The following is a 26,816-nucleotide window of genomic DNA, read 5'->3' as shown; positions in this document are numbered from 1 at the left end:
TGTTCCACTGTCTTCAGACATCCTACCCGAGTCCTGGTTTCCTGCATTTCCTGTCTGGATCCCTGTTCCCTAGAATCCTGTATTTTCCTGAGTCCCTGTGTTCACGCCGAGTTGTCTCATCCACGACGACACCTGAAAGAGAAAAGACAAGTATGAATGATCTGTGACCGCTTGACATCCAATTAACCTGAAGAGGACCTGCTCACCTGTTATCTGCCCCGCACGTAGAGACCCTCACCGCATCTGCACCTGAACTCTGAGAATACACACCTATGCACTTGTGTCACGTTCAATAAAGCTGTGTTTGGATTCACTTACCTCTGTCTCCTTGCCTGTATCCTGACAATGTTCAGTTCACTTAGTACTTTTCTTTTACTAAAAGTAGAAACAATGTGAAGTTGACCGTTTAGTCACTGGTTTGATTTACTTAAAGTTGCACAAACAAAGAACATCTGACTGTACATGTGAGTGGAGCATTTCACAGTCTGTCGTTTAGGTCAGTTAGGCTTGGGGTAGGTTTGAATGTTAATTATTCCAATTCCGCTCATTCGAATCTAATTAACGGTAATTTAGGTAAAACAAAAGTTTGGATCTCGTGCTATAAGCTAACATGATTAGCGCATCTCACCTCGTCATAATTTACATATAGTTGACATCTGACAATCCTAACAACAAATAAAATATCAAAATGAAAAATATAATTCATGGTTACTCACATAGAGCACAGCTGGAGTTTTTTCTTATATCGTTCAACAACTGCCGAACAACCGTCCTTCTTCATTTGGTGTAATGGCGGGTTGCGAACCAACATCAATAGGTGCATGTCGCCACCTACTGTCATGAAGTGTGAAGAGAACCGGTTCTCACGTAATCCCTATATCCGATTTTGTAATCCACTAATCCTAATAAACTCACTATTGCATTTATTTGTTTCCTGGATTTTAACCATTTAGTAAATACAATTACTGGATTTATAGTATATTTATAGTTATCTTACATGATTAATACAATGAAACCATCATATTTTAAATAAATTATATTGACCAGCTACTTTTCATTTTGCAGCAGCAAGACCAGAGAAAATGTGTGCAGCAGCATGATGAAGATGATGAAACACTCCTACTTTTGGAAAACAAATAAGACTTTTTGATTTTTTTGTTGTTGAAATTTTCGTATTTTTTTCCTTAAAGTAAGATCAAATTAATTAAAATGAATGTATATGCCAAATTTTCACTTCTCAATAACTTGTTAACTTTTAATATATATATATATATGTTAAAAATTATATGTTAATTATTTATTATCTTGAGGTGGAGAATGTCATTAACTAACTGCTGATTATTAAATGATATAAATGTTTTCTAGGTGATTGATTCTTGAGGCACACATGTGTGTGACACATTGATGCATGCGGTGCATACACACAATAGTACAGGTAACACTGAATAAATGCTGATTAAATGTATGCAGTGTTTTTTGTTGTTGTTTTTACGTGGTATTTTGGTCGTTGTTACTACTAAAACGGTCCTTTGATGTTACCTCCTCAGAACATACCAGTTAGGTCATTGAGACGAATATGGGCCGGTCCTGTTACGTCTTCACAACGTAACTGTGTTAGCTGGGATATATGATAGCTAGCTAGTAAGTTAGGGTAGTTAGGTAATAAATGTTTTATATCCTTAAGTTTGTGATTAGTTTATTTATTTAATCAACCAATCAATAAATCAATCTACATTCTGAATCTTGCAGGGCTTATAATTTCTGTGGGATGTTATCAATCCTACAGGACAGTATGTGGACAAACCTACAGGACTCAGCAACAGGCGCGTCTTAGACATGGGCATTCGGGGCTTCAGTCCCGGATTTTTTTTTATAGCCCCGGATCTCAAAAAATGTAATTTATTGATAATTATTATTATTATTTAATAAATTTGTATTTATTTAAAAAATGAACAGGTCTTTTAATCTATCCTTCGGAATCATGTATTAAAGACGATTAAAATGTGTTCAAGCAGATCAAAGTTACTGTGGTTACAATAATATGCTTGCATTTAGAGTGCGCACCAGAGGAGAGAGAGAGAGAGAGAACCTGAAAGAGCCATTGGTTAAAGGGTAGAGTTATAGAAATTCTACTTGATTTAAAAAAAAAACTGCGCTGTTAAAAAGGAGCTTTGTTCACATAGGCTTAGCTTGATGAATTGAGTCGTTGAACACAGCAGGAGAGAACGCAACGTTAGCCAGCTAGCTAAAGCTCCAGTGGAAAATTATTAGCTAACGCTACGGAGGCCATAATATTTTTGACTCATGGCTGAAGTTAAGTTTCTCCAGCTCTCCCCAGTTTGGCAAAAATGCATCTCAAAATGCATCAGATTGATGGTTTCAAATATGGAATATTTAAATTTTTCTTACGGGGGAGCGTGCCCCCGAACCCCCCTAGAGGGGTAATATCCTTCTCACCTTTTTCACCCCTGGCCCGTTTTCATGCCTGCTATAGTTCCTTTTCCAGACTTATACAAGCAGACTGTTGGAGTGTGTGTGTGTGTGTGTGTGTGTGTGTGTGTGTGTGTGTGTGTGTGTGTGTGTGTGTGTGTGTGTGTGTGTGTGTGTTTGTGTGTGTATAAATAGATGTAGATAAATATAGATAGATAAATATCTAAATACACAGTATATATACATAGTTTTATAATCATTTTTTAAAATATTATTTCATATTCATGTATTATTTATTTGTGTTTCTGTGAATAGCTGTTACAGTTCTACAAATAAAGCATTCTATCTTTTTACCTATCATTTAAAATGCTACAAAAAATGCACCTGAATGCAGGAAATGAAGTGTTTAATGCCCAACGTTCCCTGGGGGAGGTCCCCCACACCCTCCATTGATGATATTATTGCTTATTATTATGTGCCTCTGAGTAGAAGTAGTAGTTACCAAAAGCGGGGACGGGTGGTGCGGACTGGGCTAAGCCCCCAATGTATCAAGACCCTAGCAACGCCCCTGCTCAGCAATATCCTGTTCTGTAGGATTTTCATTCTGTCTTGCAGGATTCCTGCATTAACCCCGCACAGTGAGTGCAGGGTTTGAAAGGGTTTTATTCTAACTATCCCATAATGACCTCGGCACGAAATGCTATTGAGTCTCGCGCGGTCGTACTTTTTGGTCGCGCTCGAGCGCCGTAAGCGAAAATCCAAAGTACATTGTGAATGTTTTTCTCTTCAGTCGCTGAAACTCTGACTGAAGTCCTGCAGAAGTGAACGAGAGTAAACGCGTTTACTCCAGACGCGCGCGAAGCAGGTAGGAGTTTCACTGTGAGAGACTTAATGTTACAGTCATTCTACCGATATAAACTAACAAAGCAGAAGCAAACCGATATGAAATTTGCATGAAGGAAATAGCGCGCTGTATTCAGTTTTATCTTTTTACAGTAGTGAGAGTGAATTAACTAACGTAATGACAGTAATGAGGGGAGTTCACCCAAATATTAACCCGTGTGTGTGTCCGTCTGTCTGTCGCTGTGTGTGTGTGTGTGTTTGTTTGTCTGTCTCTCGCTCTCTCTCTCTCTCTCTCTCTCGCTCTCTCTCTCTCTCTCTCTCTCTCTCTCTCTCTCTCTCTCTCTCTCTCTCTCTCCTCTCTCTCTTTCTCTCTCTCTCTCCCTCTCTCTCTCTCTCTCCTCTCTCTCTCTCTCTCTCTCTCCCCTCTCCCCCCCCTCTCTCTCTCCCCCCCCCCTCTCTCTCTCTCCCCCCTCTCTCTCTCTCTCTCCCCTCTCTCCCCCCCCCCCTCTCTCTCTCTCTCTCTCTCTCTCCTCTCTCTCTCTCTCTCTCTCCCCTCCCCTCTCTCTCTCCCTCTCTCTCTCTCTCTCCTCTCTCTCTCCCTCTCTCTCTCTCTCTCTCTCTCTCTCTCCCCCCCCCTCTCTCTCTCCCTCTCTCTCTCTCTCTCCTCTCTCTCTCTCTCTCTCTCTCCCTCTCCCCCCCCCTCTCTCTCCCCCCCCCCCCTCTCTCTCTCTCCCCCCTCTCTCTCTCTCTCTCCCCTCTCTCCCCCCCCCTCTCTCTCTCTCTCTCTCTCTCTCTGTATGTGTGTGTGTGTGTGTGTGTGTGTGTGTATATACCTTCTAAGCAGAAGTTATGAGGATAAAAAAAAGAGTCAGGAAATTACATGGTTAATTTGTACATCATTGTAATGTTTAATCATTGTTTAATAAACATATATGGCACCTTTTTCCAAGTCTTCATTTGTCACTCTTTCGTTCTTTTTTTTAAATATCGCAATAATGATCGTACCGTGGTCTTTACACCAAGGTATTATCGTATCGTGAGATTTGGTCGTTACATTCCTATTATTTACAAGTCATAACTTTTGCCAATATTTGGAATAGAATTTAAAATATATATATACTACAAATATTTTTCTATTAATTTAGTGTGCCTTTACATTGCTTCAATGCGTTACTATTTTAGCGTCATATTTCTATCCCGTGCTGCGTGAATCCAGGTCACTTCTGAAACTTTACAGCATGCAATTGGCGTCGGTTCTCTTAGCAGCATGAAAAATAATAGTGTTATTCAATGGATTATATAGGCTGAAGCCTCGAATGCGAGTCAAGACTGCTCCCTTTACAATCACTAATGCTGTCGCTCTGTCATTTCATCACGATCTCACAAAGTGCAATGAAGCCGCCAACAATGCACAATAAATCTCTAAGGCTACGCGGCGATGCCAGCGACTTCAGACTCAAGGCTCGTCCCGCTGTGTGCTTTTTCTCAGACGGCGTGGCTTCTCACTCCGGATCCAGCGATGCGGTGATGCTTCGCTGAAGAGATGAAAACCAGTTGTACCAGCCTAATCGAGCTATGTTTATAGGGCGTGACCACACCCTTTCTGGCGGGACGTGATGAAATGGGCGTGAAATGCCCCCATTGGATATGTGTCACGCAGAGCCACTCTCGATAGGCTGCTGCTGTTGGCGCAGGGCAGCCAATAGGCGCGCAAGCCGTCTTAACCTATATCTGCATGCTGCTGCACAGCGTTTTACATTAATTCAAAATTAAGGATAATTTTTGGCTTCAATATCTCGTGGAAAAGAGGTTTTCCCCATAACGTAAGATATTACGCAGTACTCGTTCCCTCTCTAGAGAGAACCGAGGTTACGTTAGTAACCGAGTACGTTATAAAAACAGTTTAGTTATGTAAAAATAAACCTTTGTAGATCCTATAATTAGGCACATTGCTGACACCTTTCTTTTTGACATTTTAATGGAGTCAAAGCTGTTATTTAAGGGGTTCCAGAGCCCCACGAACACCTGTATTTTGCACACTGATTCTAACCCAATTTGACAATGATCCTGCTTTACGTTTGTAGTTATAGCTATTACTTCAAAAAGTGAATTGACTGACTGATTGATTGAGTGATTGAATTACATTTCCCCCAGGGTTAGGGTTAAGAGAATAGTTATGAAGAGAAGCAGAGATATTCAGAGCTTCTTCAAAAAAGAAAAGAGTCAGAGGCAGCCACAGCTTCTACAGCAGCAGTGAAACGGCTCAGTATAGGTACAGCAGTATTGATGAAGAGCAGTCAGCTCCTCCTACACAGGTTGGTAGGCTAAGGCCCCATCCACACTACTGCGTTTTAGTTTAGAAACGGAGAATTAAAACGAAGACCACACCAGCGTTTGAGCTGCGTATTAGAACTGATCTCCTTCCACATTAAAACGACTGAAAACGCGGATCACGTGACCATTCACCTACACTGGGCATGCGCGTGCCGGTGTAAACAGGAAACGGATTGATTATTCCTCAGATTTCTCTGAGGTTGTTAAGTGCCGATCTGGACATTCAAGAGTTTTCGCACCATTCCTCAGGAACCACAACTTCATTGATAAAATTATCCCACCATGTGCTGGTTCGTCCCGGCTTAACCCATGACCGACGCTCCATGTATGGTCGATACCGCCGCTGCACACGGGAACTGTCACAGGTCGCTGGAATAATAGCTTGCCTCCGGTGCATGTAGGCAGTTATAGCATTGTGAAATGCAGAATTTACTTGCTCTAACGTAACTGGTAGTCCAGGCTGTTGTTGTGCGTTTTCTTCCGTTGTATGACATCCAATCAGAGAGCCGAGCGTGAGCCTCTGCGTCATCGTTTCTAAAGTCCTCCGTTTTGACCCGTCTTCACTAAAACGCCCTCCGGAGATTCAAAACGCAAAACGGGGTCGGCAGCGTTTCTAAACTTCTCCGTTTTAGGTCTTCGTTTTTGCCGTTTTAGTGTGGACGGGAGGTGCAAACGTAGCAAAAGGTCTCCGTTTCTAAACTAAAACGTAGTAGTGTGGATGGGGCCTAAGTCATGCTTGGATAATTTGAATTTACCATGTAGGCTCACATTCAAGTTGTTTGTCACTCCAGTTATACAATTACAACTGTCTGAAACATCGCTACACTAGAACAATAGTTAAAACAGTTGTAAAAGACAGAAGAACAATAATAAAATGTGCATAATACATAAATACACACACACACACACACAAACACACGTGTGAGCCGAGACTCGCGCTCGTGCGGACGCGTCGTGTATAAACAAGGCTTTACCGGTCTTGCACACCCGTCGCGTCATTTTTGCCGCGCGCATCTTCGCGCTCGTGCGGACGCGTCGAGTATAAACAAGGCTTTACTCCGTGTCAGCGCGCGCTCTGATCGGTAAAGTGGCACAGACCTCTCTCGAATCATCTCCTGCAGCAGTCTCCGGCCAAGCATCACTTAACTCCGCCTCCGTTTCCCTCGTAAGCTGATATTAGTATTTAAACATTCTGAATTACAAACATTACATTACAAACAAGACATGTTTGTAAAAATAATTTAAATAACACGGTTTTGGCGGTTATAGAGCTCTAATGACGGTGTTTAACTATAACCGTCGGTCTCACGGTTATATAATAACTGTCACACCCCTATATGTAAGTCTGAACTCGTGAAATGATGTTTTATTAACAAAGTTCGGGAGAAGCACTTTGAGATAATTAACCTAGTAATTGTCATGGGAGTCATCCAGGCAACTCAATTAACATAAGGAGGTATACATACAGTAGCTTTTACCGCTGTTATATGACAGTTTTCCAGCGTCCATCCACCACCCCATCTCCTCACTTAGTTGTCCTATCCCAAACCTGGGATTACTCTGGGTTCGGGCCAAAATCTGTTATCCAAATACAATGTATTATTACAGTATCAACTGAGGGTGCTCTTGCTTGTGTTTGAGGGTGCTTAGCACACGTGTGTGTGTTTCCGCAGGTGTCCAGTGAGATGAGCAGGTATTATGTGGCGGTGGATGTGGGCACTGCCAGTGTGCGAGCGGCTCTGGTCACTCCGGACGGTCAGGTCAAGCACACAGCAGAGGAGCCCGTTGTCATCTGGGAGCCGCGTGCGGAGCATTATGAGCAGTCGTCAGCTGATATCTGGAGCAAGTGCTGCCGGGCCGTGAAGGTGGGGCGACCATCTGTCCGGCAGGCACATAAACTGTGCATCATCATTGTCTAGGACTCTGTTGGAGTTGTGTTGGTCAAACGGCTGTTTGCGTTTATTTTCAGAGAGTGACTCAGGACATTGACGTGACGTGTGTTCGAGGGCTCGGGTTTGATGCCACCTGTTCACTGGTGGCTCTGGATCGGCACTTCCAGCCCGTGGCTGTCAATCACACAGGTGAGGCGTGTTCATCACTCATGCGGAGAACGTGAGCCAGCGCTCTGACCCAGTGTTACTTGCAGGCGTCCGAGAGAGGAACGTGGTGATGTGGATGGACCACCGGGCCGCAGAACAAGCCGCTCGGATCACACACACCAAACACAGAGTGCTTCAGGGGGTCGGCGGGGTGATGTCGCCCGAAATGCAGCCGCCCAAACTACTGTGGCTCAAAGAGGTGAGGAGCGCTGGGATCCTGAGGAAGAGCGAGAGAACTATAAACACTTGTGTTTCAGACGCTTGTTTCTTCTTTTGCGGTTAGAATCTGCAGGAAACCTGTTGGAAAGACGCGGCACATTTCTTTGACCTTCCAGACTTTCTATCCTGGAAAGCTACAGGGTCCTTATGCAGGTGAGATGCAGGATCCGCACAACTGTTTCATAGACGACATTCATTCTGTGATAAAACAACTTTAGGGTTGTAGATCTACAAAACTGCTGATGCAGCTCAATATATGTAATTGACTACAGTAATGTATATGAAATTACTTCTTTAAATCAGATCCATCACTTCAACCACTTTAGCCAAGTCAAATCTTTAAAGCAGATTTTAACAAAAGATTTTAATGTTCCTTGAGGTTCACTTATCTTTTTTGCACAAAGAACACAAACAAATATACAGTTATGTCACAAATATTTTATATATTTTAAATATGAGGGAAGAAGAAAACACTAAAACTTGTTTAAAGGGATAGTTCACCCAAAAATGTAAATTCTGTCAGGATTTACTCTCCCTCGTTCCAACCCCGTAAGACATTCGTTCATTTTCAGAACACGAATTAAGATATTTTTGATGAAATCTGAGAGCTGGATCACTCCTCCATAGGCTTCTAAGGGATTGAAACTTGTTCCCCGAAAAGTTATTAAAGACATCGTTAAAATAGTCCAAGTGAATACAGTGGCTCAATCTTAAGTTTATCAAACGATGAGAATACTTTTAGTGCGCAAAAACAAACAAAAATAACGACTTTATTTCAACTATTAATTTCCTTCTCTGTGGGCCTCGAGTCAGTTAACTAGTGTAATAGCGTATGCTTCTGTTGTTGAATGTCACACGCATCACCCACATGACCAGCGTCGGCCAATAGTGAGCCTATGTGTGACGTAGATCTACGCAGTCACACTACGTTGACTGACTAGAGGCCCACAGCGATATAAATATATAGATATGCCTGTTCTGGTAAATTCTTACTGAAGTCCTTAAGTGAGTTTGCTGCCTTTGCTGTGAGGGAGATGCTCACAGAAGCTGCTGCACACCAAGACCTGCAGGTAGAAAAAAATAAGAAAAGCCTTAAATATAAATATGGTAAGCCTTACTAGTAATGTGATAATTATTTTTAAGGTTCTCGACATTTTTTAAATAAATACTGTAATAATAATAATAGTAGTTCAAAGTATGAATAGTTTTTAGTCAAATGACATAAAAAGACCAGGCCCCTCGACACTCTTAAAACTTTTCTCCCTCAAACAGCAAGCTAACTTTACTTCTACAGGCTACACACAGCAATATAAACAACATCTCTTCACGTCGTTCTTGTAAAATAATAACAATAATAAGTAAACAAACCTCAAAATCACTTTGCTGAGAATGATACACCAGCAGCCGAGGTGTTGAAGATATCTTCTGGTAGTGCGCGCGATATAAAAAAATGCGCGTGCGGCGTGTCATTCGGGTGAGTTCGTCAGGTGAAAGGTCATCATGTGGGTCATTTTATTTACGGCTAAATTATTCATTAATTTTACTAATAGTTAGATTGGGCAGGCATCCACAAAAGGGCCTTTAATTACAAAAAAAGGATAGGAAATTTTGCCTTGACAAAAGGGCTCTTTGGGCACCAAGGGGCAAAGGGCCAGGTGCTCAAGCAGTGATACACAGCATGTCTTGCTCTCCTGATGCAGGTCTCTCTGTACTCTGGTCTGTAAGTGGACGTATTCTCCGTCTGAAGGCTGGGACGACACCTTCTGGAGCGCCATCGGCTTGGAGGACCTGATGGAAAACAGCTACTGTAAAATCGGTGGGAGAGAGTAAAGCTCAGGTGTCTGTGTGTGTTCAGCCGGTCGTGTTGACTGATAGTGTGTGTGTGTGTGTGTGTGTGTGTGTGTGTGTGTGTGTGTGTGTGTGTGTGTGTGTGTGTGTGTGTGTGTGTGTGTGTGTGTGTGTGTGTGTGTGTGTGTGTGTGTGCAGGTGAGCAGACTTGTATTCCCGGGACTCCTGTAGGACGAGGACTGACCGCAGAGGCGGCTGCAGATCTGGGCCTGAGACCGGGAACGGCTGTGGCCGCTTCACTCATAGACGCACACGCAGGAGGGTTAGGTATGATACGCCACACCAGCTGAGTGCTAATGCAGCGCTCGCTCATCCACGGCTCTTTGAAATGAAGAGAAAACTGTGTCATGGCCTCGTTTACACTGCAGGTCTTGATGCCCAATTCTGATTTGTTGCCTATATCCAATTTATTTGACTGTCCGTTTACACGTCTTTTTCAATTGTGACCCATTTCCGATTTGACATACTATCTGAAACATCGCGCATGCTTAAAGTTGGTTCTTGCACAGATGGACGAATGCGAAATATGCTTGATGCTAGCTCTGCGATATATGCGAAGTTCGCCAAACATCAGCATGACTGTGAGGCGGAGGACGACGAAAAGGGCCATCATCGCAGCAGCGCATGTGCTTCAGTTATTGTGTGCGAGAGATCTCGGGACTGCTGGGAACATACAACACGATCTCATGAAAGTGCGTAACTAATTTTATTTCTCGCGCCATTTATACGCCAAAAATAGTTTTGCGTGCATAATACGCACTGTAAACCCCTTGGGTAGGATTAGGGGTGTGGAGTGCGTGCGTATTACACACCATAAAGAACATATTATTGAAATTACCATTGTTTGGAAGCGCTATATAAATGCCTCATTCATTTATATCATATGCACTCAAAAACTTATTTTGGTGTAAATGGCACGAGAAATAAAATTAGTGGTATAGATATGCACTTTCATGAGATTGTGGCGGGCTTTAACGAGAAGCAGTGGGTCCGAAATGTTAGGATGAGCTAGCCAACTTTTGATATGTTGTGTCATCGTGTGTCCACATTCCTCTCCTATGACGACACCATCCGTCCCTTCGCAGATGCGTGTCGGGGTTGTCTCTCGTCATTAAACCGCGGAGACGTAATGCCTCAGAAAATCCTGCCTTTTACATGACAGTCGCATTGGCACATATATGATTTATATCTGATTTATTTCCACATATGAACGAGGCCTGAAACAGATTCTCGAAATATCCGAATGCATGCGTTTTTTCCCTGTTTACACAGTCATATAACACATCCGATCTGTGTCACATATGAGCAAAAAATCTAAACTTGGTCTCATTTCACTGACAGTGTAACCAAGGCCATAATGAGCGCATTTACACTGCGTTAAATACGGTGTCACTCCACTTCTGTTTGAGTGTGTGACCTTCGACAACCCGCTTCACTCCTAAATAGATCAGGTCTTTATATTTTTATCACTACAACACATATTGTTATTTTGATTAAACAATCATCATGTGTTCTAAAATAGAAGCAAAGAGACTATACATGTAATATAGGTCTACATTTATGTAATTTTAATGCTCTGGCCTTTGCAGATATTTAAAAATGGCCATCTTTAAGCATGACTCTTTGGATTTATATGAAATGGTAACACTTTACAATAAGATTACATTTTTTAGCATTAACTTAGGTTAATAAATGTTGTATAAGTATTATTAATTGTTAGTTTGTTAATTTCAACATTTACTAATACATTTTAAATTGAGTTTTAATTTTTATTTTATCTGTTATTACCTTAGTTAATGTACTATGAACTAATATGAATGATCAAGGTACAATTGTATTGCTCAAATATTAATACATGCAGTAAAACATATATTGCATAATGCATATAGTTCATGAAAGCTAGCTAATACATCCTTGTTAACAAATGGGACTTCCAAAGTGTTACCTATGAAATTTATATAGGCTATGTTTCTAGGTTATAGCTAAAGAAACACATATCTGCAATATTTTAATGTCTAAATTATTTTCTGTATAGTTAGTTATGTAGAACTTCTCATTTTAATATATTCATATTTATATATTTATTTAATTTAGCACATTTCAGTTCAGCACTGTTTTACTGGAGTGTTATGTTTGTTTTTAATCCAGTATCCATTTAAAAAAAATATTGGTTGAATAATCGGTTATCGGCATGTACGGTCAAACCTAAATATCTGTATCTGTAAAATCCACTATCGGTCGACCTCTACTGTAAACAACAAGAATAAGCAGGAACACTTTAATTTCCTCATAATATCCACTGCAGCATCAGCTTTTTTCTCTCTGTGTCTGAAATGCTTCGATCAAGGATTCAGTCTCTCGAAAACCCGCCTCTCTGAGAGCTGCTCTGCTCTGATTGGTCAGATGGCCCAGTCTGCTGTGATTGGTCTGAAACCAAACCCTCATTATCATATCTGAATCTCAGCTCTTGATATACACTGGGATGCGAACATTAACAATACCGTGGGTTTTACCATATCAGGAAGTGAGACTGGAATTACAGGACGACTCATTTCGGTTCAGAATCGCTTTCTTTTTGGAGACAAAAAATCAATTTATCGGAACTTTGATCATTGAAACGATACTCGGTTACTAAAGTTACCTCGGTTCTCTCTAGAAGAGGGAACGAGTATTGCGTAAGCTAGCTTACGCTATGGGTAAAGTCATCTTTGCTCGAGATATTGAAGCCAAAAATTATCCTTAATATTGTATTTATTGTCAACGCAGTACAGCAGCCAGCAGACTTAGAGCAGGCCATCTTGCGTGCTCATTGGCTGCCCTGCGGCAACTGCTGCAGCCTACCACTGAGCCTCGTGCGTGACGTCACGTCCAATGAGGGCGCTTCGCGCCCTTACGTGTCATAGCCCGCCAAAATGGGGGTGGCTTAGCGTATAAAAGCCAGGCTCGTTGGCTGTGTCACTGGTTTCAGCAGCTGAAGCGAAAAACGCTCGTGGCGCCTGCACAGTCAGGTTACGCAATACTCGTTCCCTCTTCTAGAGAGAACCGAGGTTACGTTAGTAAACAAGTATCGTTCTCTTACGAGAGGTTCTCTTGTATTGCGTAAGCTAGCTTACACTACGGGAACCCATTGTCAACGCCGTGCGCCCAGCCTCCACTTCATGAGTCCCAGGGATTCCCGGGGAACATAGATAAGTGGGAAACAGGTGGCCAGCAATGCGGGCCAGCACATGTTATAAGCACATACAGGGTATACAGAGCGGCGTCGCCGGTCCATATTACTATTCACTATATAGTGCAGCTCAACCAGGAGAGCTAACGTCGCGTGAGAGAAGTCTGCGCATGATCATCTGGGCAGGACAAACACACTGCTCACACTGACAGAAGTTTAGCCTGCAAGGCGGGAACTTCCAGGTTATAAAACCTAACAAATGTGGAGGGAGAGGCCTAGCCTGCCGCCTCACAAATGTCATGAATGGAAATTCCGCTGGACCAAGCCCACGACGAGGCCACGCCTCTGGTGGAATGCGCCCTGATGCCCAAGGGGCATTGCAGACCTTTAGACTTATAAGCAGATGTGATAGCTTCCACTATCCATCTGGACAGGCTCTGTTTAGCGGCGGCGAGACCCCAGTTGCGCCCACCGAACGAGACAAAGAGCTGTTCCGAACGCCTGAAAGAGGCGGAGCGCGTAATGTAAACCCTCAGCGCCCTGACGGGGCAGAGGAGATCCACATTACCCTCACTATCGGATCCTGGCAGAGCCGAAAGAGAAATGACCTGCGCTCTGAAGGCGGTGCCCAACGCTTTAAGGACATAACCATGTCTTGGCTTGAGGAATACTTTAGAGTCATTTGGCCTGAACTCAAGACACGCTGCGCTAACAGATAGCGCGTGTAAATCCCCCACACGTTTAACTGATGACAGAGCTGTCAGAAAAACGGGTTTGAGCGAGAGGTACTTTAGGTCCATGGAGTTTAATGGTTCTAACGGGAAAGCTTTCAGGGCCTCTAGGACCAGTGAAAGATCCCACATGGGAACCGACGAGGGTCGCGGGGGATTCATCCGTCTAGCTCCTATAAGGAAGCGAATGACGAGCTCGTTCCTTCCTATTGACTGGCCACGCGTCGACTCAGCGAACGCTGCGACGGCCGCCACATAGACTTTAAGCGTGGGTGGGGACCTGCCCTTATCCAACTTCTCTTGAAGGAAGTTAAGCAACCCCGTGACCCCACACATTCGTGGGTCTAGATCTCTATCAGCACACCATTTGGAGAACACGACCATTTAGACGCGTAAAGTCGCCTCGTAGAGGGAGCTCTGGCTTGCGTAATCGTGTTCATCAATCCTTCTGGCAGTACAACGGGTATCCGTTGATTAACCATACCTGCAGAGACCAGCGCTCTGGATGGGGATGCCAGATTGAGCCGCGGGCTTGAGAGAGGAGATCTCTCCTCACCGGAATCGGCCAAGGGGCTGTTTGGGGCAGCCGCATAAGCTCCGGGAACCAGGTTTGATTCTCGCAGCGCGGGCTATAAGGAGCACCGAGTGGCGCGTTTCCCTGATTCTCTTGATTACCTGTGGTAACAGAGAGACCGGAGGGAAAGCATAAAGTGGGAGGCTGGGCCAGATTTAGGCCAACGCATCCTCGTTCTTTGAAAAGAACAGCGGGCAATGAGTGTTGTCTTTTGACCCAAACAGGTCGACTTTCGCTTTGTCGAAGAGGCGCCACAGTAACTGGACTGTTTGGGGATGCAGGGACCATTCCCCTAGGGGAACGTAGTTCCTGGACAGTTTGTCTGGACCGTCGTTCAAGTGGCTTGGCACATGCGCGGCTCTCAGCGAGCGCAGGCGGCCCTGAGACCATATAAGAAGGCGTTCCGTCAGATGGCAGAGGTTTCTGGATCTGACGCCGCCCTGACGGTTTATGTAGGACACCACAGACATGTTGTCCGAGCGGACCAGTACATGGTGGTCCTGTATGAACTATCACTTGGGTGTTCAGCCAGCGTTTTAGCGGGCGCATGCGCAGGAGGCCCAGCTGAAGCACAGCCGCAGCTGATGCCATACAGCTTAGCATCCTCTGGAATGTCTTCAGAGGTGTAATGCTGCCCTCCTGGAAAGATCCGGCTAGCTGTCGAACACGGCGGCGTGCTGTGTCGATAAGCGGGCCGTCATAGCCACAGAGTCCAGTTCTATTCCTAGGAAGGAAACCTGACTGACTAGTGGGCAGTAATGAGCTCTTGGTCCAGTTGACCATGAGACCCAAGCTTTCCAGATGGCTGAGAAGCACAGCTCTGTGAGTTAACAGTTCTATCTCTGACTGACTCCGCGATGCGGAGAGCTTCGCTGAAGATGATGAAATCAGTGACGCAGCCTACGAGCCTGGCTTTTATACGCTAAGTCATCCCCCATTTTGGCGGGACGCAAAGCGCCCTCATTGGACGTGACGTCACGCGCGAGGCTCAGTGGTAGGCTGCATCAGTTGCCGCAGGGCAGCCAATGAGCACGCAAGATGGCCTGCTCTAAGTCTGCTGGCTGTTGCACTACGTTGACAATAAATACAAAATTAAGGATAATTTTTGGCTTCAATATCTCGAGCAAAGATGACTTTCCCCGTAGCGTAAGCTAGCTTACGCAATACGAGAGAACCTCTTGTAAGAGAACTGCAGATCTTTCACATTCGCAAACATATTTATTACACACTACATTAAAGGAAATACACTAAAAAGCATAATTGGGGCTTTTTAAATCCTGTTGACACAGGAGCATTGTAGTGTTTGTGTGCTCCTAATATGGCCCTGATGTTTAGTCAGCCTCTTCTTGGTTTCATCACAGTGTTCCTGTAATAACTGTCCTGACCTGCTTAATCTAAACCTTCAGATGATATATGGCAATAAATAAACAGGCAAAACATGTAAACTAGTGCAAGATTTTACAGGCAAAACCAGGGTTTTTTCATCCACTTGTCAGTTTTGAGCTCTAATTGCTTCCATAGCTTGTCTTCTTTCAAACTAGTGGAAAGAAAACAAGTGCTTATTTTATTTCACTTTATCTATTAGTGTCTGTAAATTTTAATCTTTAAAGACGGTGAACTTGAGTCCGAAATCTCCAATTCAGCAGCTTCACACACGCCAAAATTTTAGATTATATGAAATCTATATCTATATGAAAGTTTGTTCATATATCATTCACCACATTTATGCAACATTGTTATACAACTGCTAAAAACAGGATGAAAATGTATTTGTTTCTGTCTGTTGACAGTCTTTTCTGATTTATGGAGTGATAAAAAGAAAAATCCAAAATCCCTGCTGGAAAAAACAGTAATATGTCAGCAAAATCAAATAAAAATGATGAATCTGGCTTTATCCAGTGTTCAGGTTTCTGGACAGGAAATATATGCATATGAGTGCATATTTTATTAGATAGTGACTCATTTGCATATTGCAATGCAAAAACAATTGTGTTACTGTACTGTGATTAATTAGCTGGGTAATTATCGTAAGATCTGTGAGTTTAAATTTATGTAGTAGTGTCAGTTATATATTCTGTAATTTTATTGTCTTGTTGTAGGGGTCATCGGGGCCGATGTGAGGGGACACCAGCTGCCCTATGAAGAGCAACCAGTCACGTCCCGTTTGGCTGTCATATGTGGGACGTCCTCATGTCACATGGCTGTGAGCTTCAGTTCCTGTACTTGTTTGTGTTCAAAGCATGTGACTGTTGATGTCAGCGTGTGTCTGTATCTCTCAGGTGAGCACACAGCCGCTGTTCGTCCCTGGGGTCTGGGGCCCATATCTGTCCGCCATGCTGCCGGGACTGTGGCTTAATGAGGGAGGTCAGAGCGCCACGGGACGACTGGTGAGTCAATCACATCTATCTTTAATATGGAAGGAAATCCCAGAATGCACTGGACAAAATACATTTAGATTTTATTCAATACTGAAAGCATAATTGCAAAACAAACCAGTCTAATAGACCATTCACACAGAACACATTTTTGTGGTTAAAAATGCAAGATGTAGCGCAGTGGAATGGAAAAACACACTCAAAACACTTCAAGCCCCTTAACATACTAAAACAGTGACATTAAAAGATCAAATTTAGTGTACAGCTTATTGATGATGCAGATGAGCACAGAATGTTAACACAATGCTAAATGTTTAAGAATTTTCTCTATATTGGTTTCCTTCCTAAACGTTTACTCGTATTGCGTCTTTGCTAGACGCTATGGGGGAAAACTTAGTTTTGAAAACTTAAATGATTTATTGAAGCCTTTTTTCAATAACGCAGTGCTACTGAACAGCCATAATAGTGTGGAGATAAACCACCAGGGTTGGACTCAGGTAGAAGCCTCTGTATAGGGTAGCCAGACGTCTGCTCTTTTGGGCACAACACAGCCTGTGCTTGCTGAGAGCGATGTACGTGCCGGGCAGATTGTCTCGCGACAGCATGTCTGCTCCCTGATTCAATGTGTCCCCGGGAGAATGGGCCCTCCAGCCCCAGGTTCAAACAATTTGGAGTGTCTTCGGCAGGGCAGAGGTTGACCTCCAAAGACAACTCTCACTGCCCAATATTCCATGGCCCACAAATAGCCCAGTCTTCCCCTTTATGCTTTTCCCTCAATCGTGCTCTTCCCTCAGGTCATCAACAGAATCAGAGAGGAGAGATGCACAGTCTGTCTGGTGGCCCCCCTTTGGTGGACCCAGCCTTGGTTTCCCGAGATGATTCAGCTGCTAGCAGCAGCCCCATGGCCAATGCCATGGGCTATCCATGTGGGCTATCCACGAGAGTGTCCTAAACACTATATCTGAGACCAGAGCCCCATCCACGAGACTCGTCCACGTACTTAAGTGTTCTGTCTTCTCCAAATGGTGCTCAGCATGGAGCCAAGACCCTACTTCATGTGATGTACCGCTCCTATTTTCCTTCCTACAAGTGCTGCTGAACGCGTGTCGTACCCCTCCACGCTCCGTCTATGTGGCGGCCATAGCAAAGTTAGATGCTCCTGTGGCCGGCCAGATGTTGGGTAGAAGCAATTTGATTGTTCGCTTCCAGAAGTGGGCAAGGATGCTCAACCTGCCTCGCCCCCTCACAACACCTTCCTGAGACCTATCAGTCCTGTTACAGTCTTCAGGGCCCTCAAGGGGCCCCCGTTTGAGCCGCTACAGTCGGCCGAATTAAGGGCACTTTCGCTCAAGACCGCACACTTGCTAGCCTTAGCATCGGTCAAGCAAGTGGGCCTGAGATTACGGGAACGAGTATTGCGTAGACAGCTGTGCTATAGGCAGATGCCCCGCCCTCTTTGGCCGGCTCTGCGCTCGGTTCGGCGGGACGCAGCCTGATTGGTTCGCGGAGATGTGCCACTTCGCCATAGACATGTGCCGTTCCCACTGCCCAGCCAATAGCGTGCGTGCATCTCCGCACTATTATGGCCGTGCAATAATACTGCATTATTGAATAAAAGGCTTCAACAAATCGGACAAAAAGGAATTTTCCCCCATAGCATCTAGCAAAGACACAATACTCGTTCCTGTTATCTCAGGGAACCGAGGTTATGTTAGTAACCGAGATGTTTTATATGGGACAACACTTGAGGAACGTTTCATCTGCTCGCCTGTACACAGTATGCATCATCAATAAGGTGTGTATTGAATGTGATCTTTTAATATCTCTGTTTTGCTACATTAGTACATAGGAAAGCCTTGCCCTCAAGGTGGGTGTGCCTATAAGGGTGTGTTAGAATCGAAATGAAATGGTCCAAACGAGAAGTGCCCCAATTATTGGTCTTTTATTATGAATAAACAATTCACAACCCCAGCGCCGGAGGGAGACAAAACGCTTTACCAGATGTTTAACTTTACATACATAGAAAAGAATGTGCAAACGTGTCAGTTTTAGGCTGAACAAAGAATCCTTCTTATGTTATAGATTTATGCTGAGGGAGAAAATATATTTCTAACAATGGCCCCTTTGATATGATAATTCTATTATGTGATAATTATCTTATCACATCATTCTCAGCATATTCATTCTAGTACAATAATACATGCAATATTCTTCAATCAAACATTTCCTTCAAAATCATTAATATTTCACAGTTCTGTTCATCAAAGCATATAAAAAAAAATCAAAAGTATTCATAGCACGATGAATCTTAATAGATTCAGTTATAATTATTGCTAATCTCAATCAGCAATCTCGTTCTTCGTCTACTTCTCTTCCTCGTTCTCCTTTCGATCAGTGCTTCCACATAGGCTTGTGCGTTCCCCTGGGATGGAGCTGCCTTAACCCGGCTAGCATGGACCCACTGCGGCTGGTGGTCAGTCAGAACACCGGTCCTCGTCACAGCGATAACAGTGGATGGTCCTGAATAGTTCGGCTCACCGAGTTACGTGGGCTTCAGACACCTTATCAGCACCTGTTGTCCTGGAACGAAAGGATGAGTCGGCTTTTCTGAAGGAAGAGGGAGAGAGAGAGAAACATCACCATTTATGCCTTTTAACGTTCTAACTAAGGAATCCACGTAATCCGAGATGATCACCTCCGTGTCACCTGTGGAGAGATTGGCAGCGCGACCTCTGACCCAAGGGGTCGGGAAAGGTCTACCCATCAGAATTTCAAATGGAGAAATTTTTGTGGTTGCTGATGGGGACATTCTCATTTCCGTCAATACGGCAGGCAGCAAATCAACCCAGTTTCTGCCTGTATCTAGACACGCATTACTGAGACGTTCTTTTATCGTCTTGTTTGTCTGTTCTACGTTAGCTGATAATTGCGGCGAATAGGGAATGTGGAAGTGCCAATTAATATTAAACTCTTTGGCTAACAATTGTGACTTTTGAAGCAAACGGAGTTCTATTATCACTCGCTATAACGGTTGGAATACTGAAACGCGGTATAATTTCTTTTGCAAGAACCTTTACAACCGTCTGAGCGTTTTCTTTACCACACGGAAAAGCTTCAGGCCACTTAGAAAATCGATCAACAATCATGAGCAAATATTTGTGATTTTCACATGGAGCCATGTGTGTAAAATTGATCTGTAAATATTAAAAAGGAAACTCAGGATGCGGTAAAGCTTCATGCGGGTTGTCTTGTGTCTGTTTGTTCGTGCACACACCAGGCAAGCATCCAATATCAACAAAGTATTCTTTCGAACATTTGCTATGCAGTATGATTGATTCAAATTTTGTATCACTTTTTCTTTTGACACGTGTGATACACCATGATAATGCCTGCACAGCATTACAACGGTGGATGCTGGTAGAGCGATTCTACCCTGCTTGTCTCTCAGAATACCAGCTTGATCTGGTTTTACTTCGTTCGCAGCCCAATGAATCAATTCAACTTGCGTAGGGTTAGCTTGCAGTACTTTAATGTCCAAATCATTAATCAGCGACAAATTCATCATAGGTACATCGTTGCTCTTTTCATTTACGTATGGACTAAGTATTACTTCTTTAGCAGCCCATTTCGCGACTTCATTTGCAAACCTGTTTCCCTTAGCCTCATCCGATTAACCTGTTTTATGACCAGCTACTTTAATAACAGCAAGTTTCGATGGTTTCGATGGTCAAAATTGTTTTTCCGTCTGAGGTTTTGAAATTTCTTTCTTCCCACAATTTAGCAAAATCATGGACAACGGCGTACGCGTATTTGGAATCAGTGTGTATATTGATGCACTGAACTTTTGCCAACTGACAAGCTCTTGTTAGAGCAATTAATTCTGCTACTTGAGCTGATTTATATGGCAATGAATATGCCTCAATTACACGATCAGGTAATTTGACAATAGCATATCCACACAAGTATAAATTGTCATTTGGCTTGAAACAGGATCCGTCTATATACCAATTATCTCCCTCCTCCAGGACAGATGTCGACACATCTGGCCTGCAGGCAGTCGAAGTTTGGATTCTGGTCAGGCAGTCGTGGTCGTCACTCTCAAATTCACCATCCGTCAACAACCTGTGTAGATGTACCGTAGGACCATGAATAACAGAAGTTACTTTCAACGTTAAATTAGCAGTTGCTAATAATATAGCCTCATAGCCTGAACGACGTTGAGCAGTCATGTGTTGAGTAGAAATGTTATGCATAATTGGTCCTACCTGATGTGATGTGTGAACTGTGAGTGGATATGATAAAACAACCCTTTCAGCATCCTGTACCATGATCGCTGCAGCAGCCACTGCACGTAAACAGGCCGGGAGTCCTCGAGCCACTGAATCAAGAGTTTTAGACAAATAAGCTACTGGACCAAAAGTGCCCCCATGCTCTTGGGCCAGGATTCCTGCGGCTGTGCCCCCACCTTCGTGCACGTACAGGTGGAAATCTCGCTTGTAGCAAGGAAGGCCGAGGGCGGGAGGCCTTAACAGAGAGGATTTCAAATGTCTTAACGCTTGCTCCATCTCACTTGTCCATGTAATGTCCTCTTTATCATCCAGCGTAGCGTCTCGCAGGATTTTGTCATACATGGAGCAATTTGGCACCCATAATCGACAGTAATTGACCAGTCCCAGAAAGCTTTGCATTTGCTTCCGTGTTGAAGGGTGCTTGAACAAAGCGATGGCTTTGACTCTGTTCCCCAGACAGGCGAACTTGGCCTTGTGACAGTTCATGGCCGAGGTAATTGACTTTCCTCTGCACCCACTGAAGTTTCTCTTTAGATGCCTTGGAACCAGCCTCTGCTAAAACGTTGCAGACAATTGTAGTGGCAGCAGCACACATGTCCGCAGAGGCACCAGTGACGAGAATGCCATCAGCGTATTGGAGCAGGCAGGTGTCAGGAGGGAGTCTGACATCCTTCAGCCTTGCGTGCACTACAGCGGAGAAAACAGCCGGAGAATCTTTGAACCATTGAGGGAGTCTTGTCCACATGTACTGGCAATTCTGAAAACAGAAAGCAAAAAGTGGCTGAGTTTGTTGGTCAACAGGAATGCTGAAGAAGGCGGAGCATAAATCAATGGCATAATAAAATGCATGTTCTAAAGCAGTGGTCTCCAACATGGTGCCCGCGGGCACCTGGTAGCCCGCATGGAGTCTCTGAGTCGCCCGCCGAGCACGTTCTAAAAATAGCCTGAATTGTCTTCCATTTAGTTTTTTTTTATTATTATTTATGATGATGGCATAACATGAGAAAATAGCTAATGGTAACATTACGTAATGTTACGTACGTAACGTAACTTCAGTGAGTTGAGGCGGTCGCGGGCAGACGGTACATACATAAGATAAATTGAACTATAAAAATTAAAAAAAAGATTAATTATGGCTGACGATGCAGGTCATGCAAAAAAGAAGACTTATTATTTTAACGAGGAGTGGGAGACAGAATTCCTCTTCACTAATGTTAAAGATAAAGCTGTATGCCTCATCTGTGGAGCACGCATTGCGGTTGCCAATGGCAGGGGTCTCCAACACGTCGCTCGCGAGCTACCAGTAGCTCGTGGCCTGATTGGAGGTAGCTCACCAAGGGGGCATTCACATATAGCGTCTTTTGCACGCTCAAGTTCGTTATTTCAAATGTAGGAAGCTCATAATTGAAGCGACGCACTCATTTTTTCCATGCGCAGCAAGATGAAAAATCCATTAGCTACTAAAACTTCTTTGTCATTGTGGAGAGCGCAGTGCATGGTTGCATAGCAATGACAGACGCCACGGGAAAATCGGACCGAATTTTACTATTAATAATGAAAGATAAGCTAATGTGCATTGTGAACGTCAGTAATTTATCTTTTTTGACTCATTCTTTTCATAAAAATGATTTAAAGGCTGAAATATGCAAGCTTTTTATAAATATTTTTTTGTCAAAACTTTATTTGAACTTGTATGCTACATGTTAGTAGATAACATGTCGCAAGACACTCCTTTAAAATCTGACCATTATTTTTAATGTTGTTATTTTGTTTATGTAAACAAAAAGTGCAAATTAATTCTAATTATATTTGTTATTTGCTGGTTTTCGACATAAACGTTGGTGAATGGATTTTATTGTGTAGTATTAGTACTTTTTGAACAGGGTGATAACTGATCATTTTGGTCACTATAATCATGAAATGAAATTTTCAGGCCATTTCATCTCTAGTTAAGATGCACTATAAAATCAACTATAATTATGTTTTTTTATAGTATAATATGCAAAGTACAATTTCCTTTAAAAAAATTAATCTCTGATTCTGTTCTTTTCTCTGACATTTAAGGGTGACATATATAGGCCTACAAAAACTATTTTAGGTCTAAAACAGTTTAGATAGTTGTTAATATGAGAGTTATGAGACATCATTTAAGAGATTTAAGTATTGTATTAGCCTACATGAGTAGCTCTCGGCCACTATATTTTTTAAAAAGTAGCTCTCAAATGAAAAAAGGTTGGAGACCCCTGTTCTAAAGGAATAGAATTAATAATAGTTTGTACATCTGGCACAATAGGAGCATGTGGTTTTATCAAATCATTCATTTTTCTCAAGTCTTGCGTTAAGCGCCAAGAACCATTTGCTTTCTTGATTGGATTAATTGGTGTGTTGTAAGGTGAATGAGTGCGAACCAGAATGCCTTGAGCCAGAAACTGATCAATGAGGGGTCGAATTCCATCCTCTTTTTCCTTTGAAAGCGGATATTGTTTTTAAAAAAATAAACACAGGCCTATTCATTGTCAAATTGGCCACATAAGGTTGGATATCAAGAAGTCCCACGTCATCCTTATGGGCCGCCCACAATTTCGGGTTTACATCAGCTACTTCCTGTCCGAGCTCAGTTGCAGACACATCCTCGAAGAGAGCACTTCCTGTGTCGGTCGTAAGAGAAAAGGCTGCTGGAAACATGAGTTGCAAAGAGTCAGAGTCAAATCCTAATTTAACACCCAACTTATGCATTACATCTCTACCTAACAAGCAGAATAAAGAATCAGGTATAATTGCAAAAATCATGCATTTTGAACAATGATGGTATATCATTAGAAGTAACCGGTAAAGGTGGTGTCAAATTACAAACCACTGGAATATTATCTATTCCTATAGAATTTAATGTCTGTTATTCCTTTCCCCATTCAGGCGGATACGCAGGTCTCTCTCTTTCAGAGGGAGAAAGAAAGGGAGGCCATCAGAGCGCCTAAACATCGGTTTCTCATTAGTTTGCTGAAATCTCTCAGCTTTTTTTCTGCAAAATCGCTGTGTGTGTCCGCTGTGTGTGACATAAAAAACACTTTATGTCATTCCTGACATTGGGTGGCGGGCGATTTTGGACAGTGGAATTAACTTGGAACATTGCGGGAACTTTTCCTCTGGAGTTTTCAAATGCCCCAGCAGACGACAGTTCACGCAAGCGTCTACCCAATTCATCAACAGAAATGTTACTAATGTTGGTTATAGTTATTCGAATCATTTGTGCAGTCTCGTTGTGCATGTTATTCAAAAATGTGTTCACAAACAGTAAATAATTTTCATCAACAGGGTAGGATTTATTTTTTATAGGTTCCGAGACAGGAGAAGTTTGAATGCTCTCATATCTGGGAGGGAGGGGAACTCTGACTTCAGCAGGATGTGAAATAACTTTCTCCTTCTCAGGCTGTTAAGCTTGAGGGTGAGAAAGATTTTTGTTGTTATCCACTTTTGGACCACGATTCCAATAAGATTGCATGTCTTTCCAGATCTTATAGGAACGTTTCATATACGAATAATCCCAATCGGGATCGCCCCAATTTCCAAAAATCATGTATTTTGCTTCACGCATATATGTGTCTTTAAATGAGCCGTCACGAGGCATCTAATTGTGTTTTGCCAGTTGACCAGCCAGCTAAATTTGACACATATGGCTCCGTAAAAAATGCTTGATTATTTCTAATCATAAAATCTTTCGGAGATTCATTTTCTAACGGTGGACTAATTTTATTCCCCATTGTAAACACACAAAAATTTCTCCTTCATGCAACTTAAATAAATTGTAATATAGCCAAATGGAACTGTAGGGTATGGACCAATCAGACACTAATTATTCATTATATACAAAGGTTTAGGAAACTCCAAAACTAACAACCCAAATGAACGAACACAAGGGCAGAAACAGTGTCATGTTACAGGGCATGATAAGGAGATTTTACGACCTCCGAGGAACGTGGCCACATGCACAAGAGAGAGACTATGAAACAGAAACCCTCTTTAAAACAGACTTTGCTGCATTAATCATAGACTAACTGATCTATAAATGAACATGCATAAAACTGTGAAAGAAACAGTGTAAATGGTTGACTGTCTCGTGTACTATTAGGATCTATATTATGGTATGTATCCTGGTATACAACCAACTAACGATCAATGTAACCTCACCTGTATCATGCCTCCTACCTAATTAATCCTCATTTAATGACTCACACTTTGATGTACATCACCTTCTTCAAGAATGCAGTGTGGATGTGTTATAGCTATCTGAGCATTAATGAAGGTATAACCACGCTAGGGACAAAGACCCGTAAATCAACTAAGAGCCACTTTCCCTCTCAGACATGTCACCTTTCTGATTGGTCGAGTCCAACCCTTAGGGGAGGATCTTTTCCAGGCTTTATTAGAGACAGCCCACATGTGACCTCCCTCTCTTAGTTCTTTCATCCAGCCGCAACACTGCTCTGGTGATCCTGGGGAACCCCCTCCCCCTCCACAGGGGCCCCAGGGCCCAGCAGGCCTCGATCCAACCAGATATGGGTTCAGGCAGGTGAGAGAAGACTCTCACAAAGAACCAAGGACAATCTCAGGAGTTTTGGAACAAAGACTCAAACCAACAACGACTCCAATCACTCACTCTTCCGACTTCCTCACTTCTCCTGAGTGCTCAGCGTGGCCTCAACAGGGCCCCAGGCCCTGACCAAACCTGCGTTCCTGGAGAAAGAGAACTCTCAACCAACTTCCACTTCACACTGCATTTCACTAGTCCCTTTCTCCGGTTGCCAATTTAATCCTATCACTAACCTATTTCTGTAATTCTGTATATATGTGTTTTTAATTTATTCATGTTTATGATTTAGTTAATAAAACTTATGCACTTTATGTATTTGGTTCTGATTTGCTTGCAATACGAAGTCCCTTTATGGTTTTTGTTCTTGCTACATGCTCAAAACGCTGTACATATTAAGAAATAATTATTCTTCTGTGTCCAGGGAAGATACCCTTTTCTTAGAATTAATGAATAATCAAAAGAGTTCGTTGGACGAACTGATTAATTGATTGTAATATTAATTTAGCCATGTCAAGTTAATCCAATTAACTGACCCAAATATTCATAATTAATCATAACAAGTTATTATTGATTATTAATATTTCATATAGCTAGGTTCCTTACAGAAAAGTAAAAGAAAAGTATACAATTTCAAATTAATTGTGTTAGTAAATTGGCAAATAGAGAGAGAAATAAGAGAGAAGAAAAGAAAAGAGAAAGTGAAGAGAAAAAAAATAGTGATTTATTTATTCATAGCCCTAGACCAAAGGGAAATTAAAATAGACTTTGCAAAAGAAAACAAATTATCTGTGTAGCAAATCTATTTTTTTCTTTCAAAAAACGGAGGAAAGTGATCGATTTTCCTTACGTTCTTCCCGCATTTATCGAAAACAGGAGGATAACCGGTCCCGTATCGTTTTAAACAAAGACAAATAACATCAAAAGAGGGAGCTCAAGTCTCTTTTGCTTGTTCTTCTCACATTTTTTATTAAAAATACGAGGCTACCGTCCTGTATCGTTTTATACAAGGACAAATAACAAAAAGAGAGAGAGAGATCAGTTCCCTTTTTTCTGCTCTTCCCGCATTAATTAAAACACGAGGTTGATTTCACCAAATATGGTAAAAATCACGGCACTACAAATACGTTTTCTCAGCAGACAGTAAGAATCAACTTTCTCTTTTGTAAAAAAAAAAAATTCTTACCTGTCTGGAGAAATCCCTGACGACGCCCCCAAGTGTTAGAATCGAAATGAAATGGTCCAAACGAGAAGTGCCAAAATTCTTGTTTTTTTATTATGAATAAATAATTCACAACCCCAGCGCCGGAGGGAGACAAA

At 42.6% G+C, this 26,816-nt stretch overlaps 1 protein-coding gene across 2 annotated transcripts in view; it reads left to right on the top strand.

Moving 5' to 3' along the window:
• Positions 1-2,913: 2,913 nt before the first annotated feature.
• LOC143715756 (FGGY carbohydrate kinase domain-containing protein-like) overlaps positions 2,914-26,816 on the top strand; it is a 47,106-nt gene continuing 23,203 nt past the window's right edge. The window contains exons 1-9 of one of the 2 annotated variants that reach the window (XM_077207488.1): positions 2,914-3,295; positions 7,281-7,472; positions 7,577-7,688; positions 7,754-7,905; positions 7,990-8,078; positions 9,626-9,741; positions 9,912-10,040; positions 16,347-16,450; positions 16,527-16,634. In XM_077207488.1, coding sequence (XP_077063603.1) covers positions 7,293-7,472; positions 7,577-7,688; positions 7,754-7,905; positions 7,990-8,078; positions 9,626-9,741; positions 9,912-10,040; positions 16,347-16,450; positions 16,527-16,634 — 990 coding nt within the window. In that variant the 5' untranslated portion in view covers positions 2,914-3,295; positions 7,281-7,292. The remainder of the gene's footprint in view (positions 3,296-7,280; positions 7,473-7,576; positions 7,689-7,753; positions 7,906-7,989; positions 8,079-9,625; positions 9,742-9,911; positions 10,041-16,346; positions 16,451-16,526; positions 16,635-26,816) is intronic. The other variant, XM_077207487.1, reaches the window with a different exon arrangement.

Source organism: Siphateles boraxobius, unplaced genomic scaffold (genome assembly GCF_051911475.1).
Source record: "Siphateles boraxobius isolate OS27281-9 unplaced genomic scaffold, OSU_SipBor_1 6, whole genome shotgun sequence".
NCBI classification, from domain to species: domain Eukaryota; kingdom Metazoa; phylum Chordata; class Actinopteri; order Cypriniformes; family Leuciscidae; genus Siphateles; species Siphateles boraxobius.
This window is presented reverse-complemented; position numbering and strand designations above follow the sequence as displayed.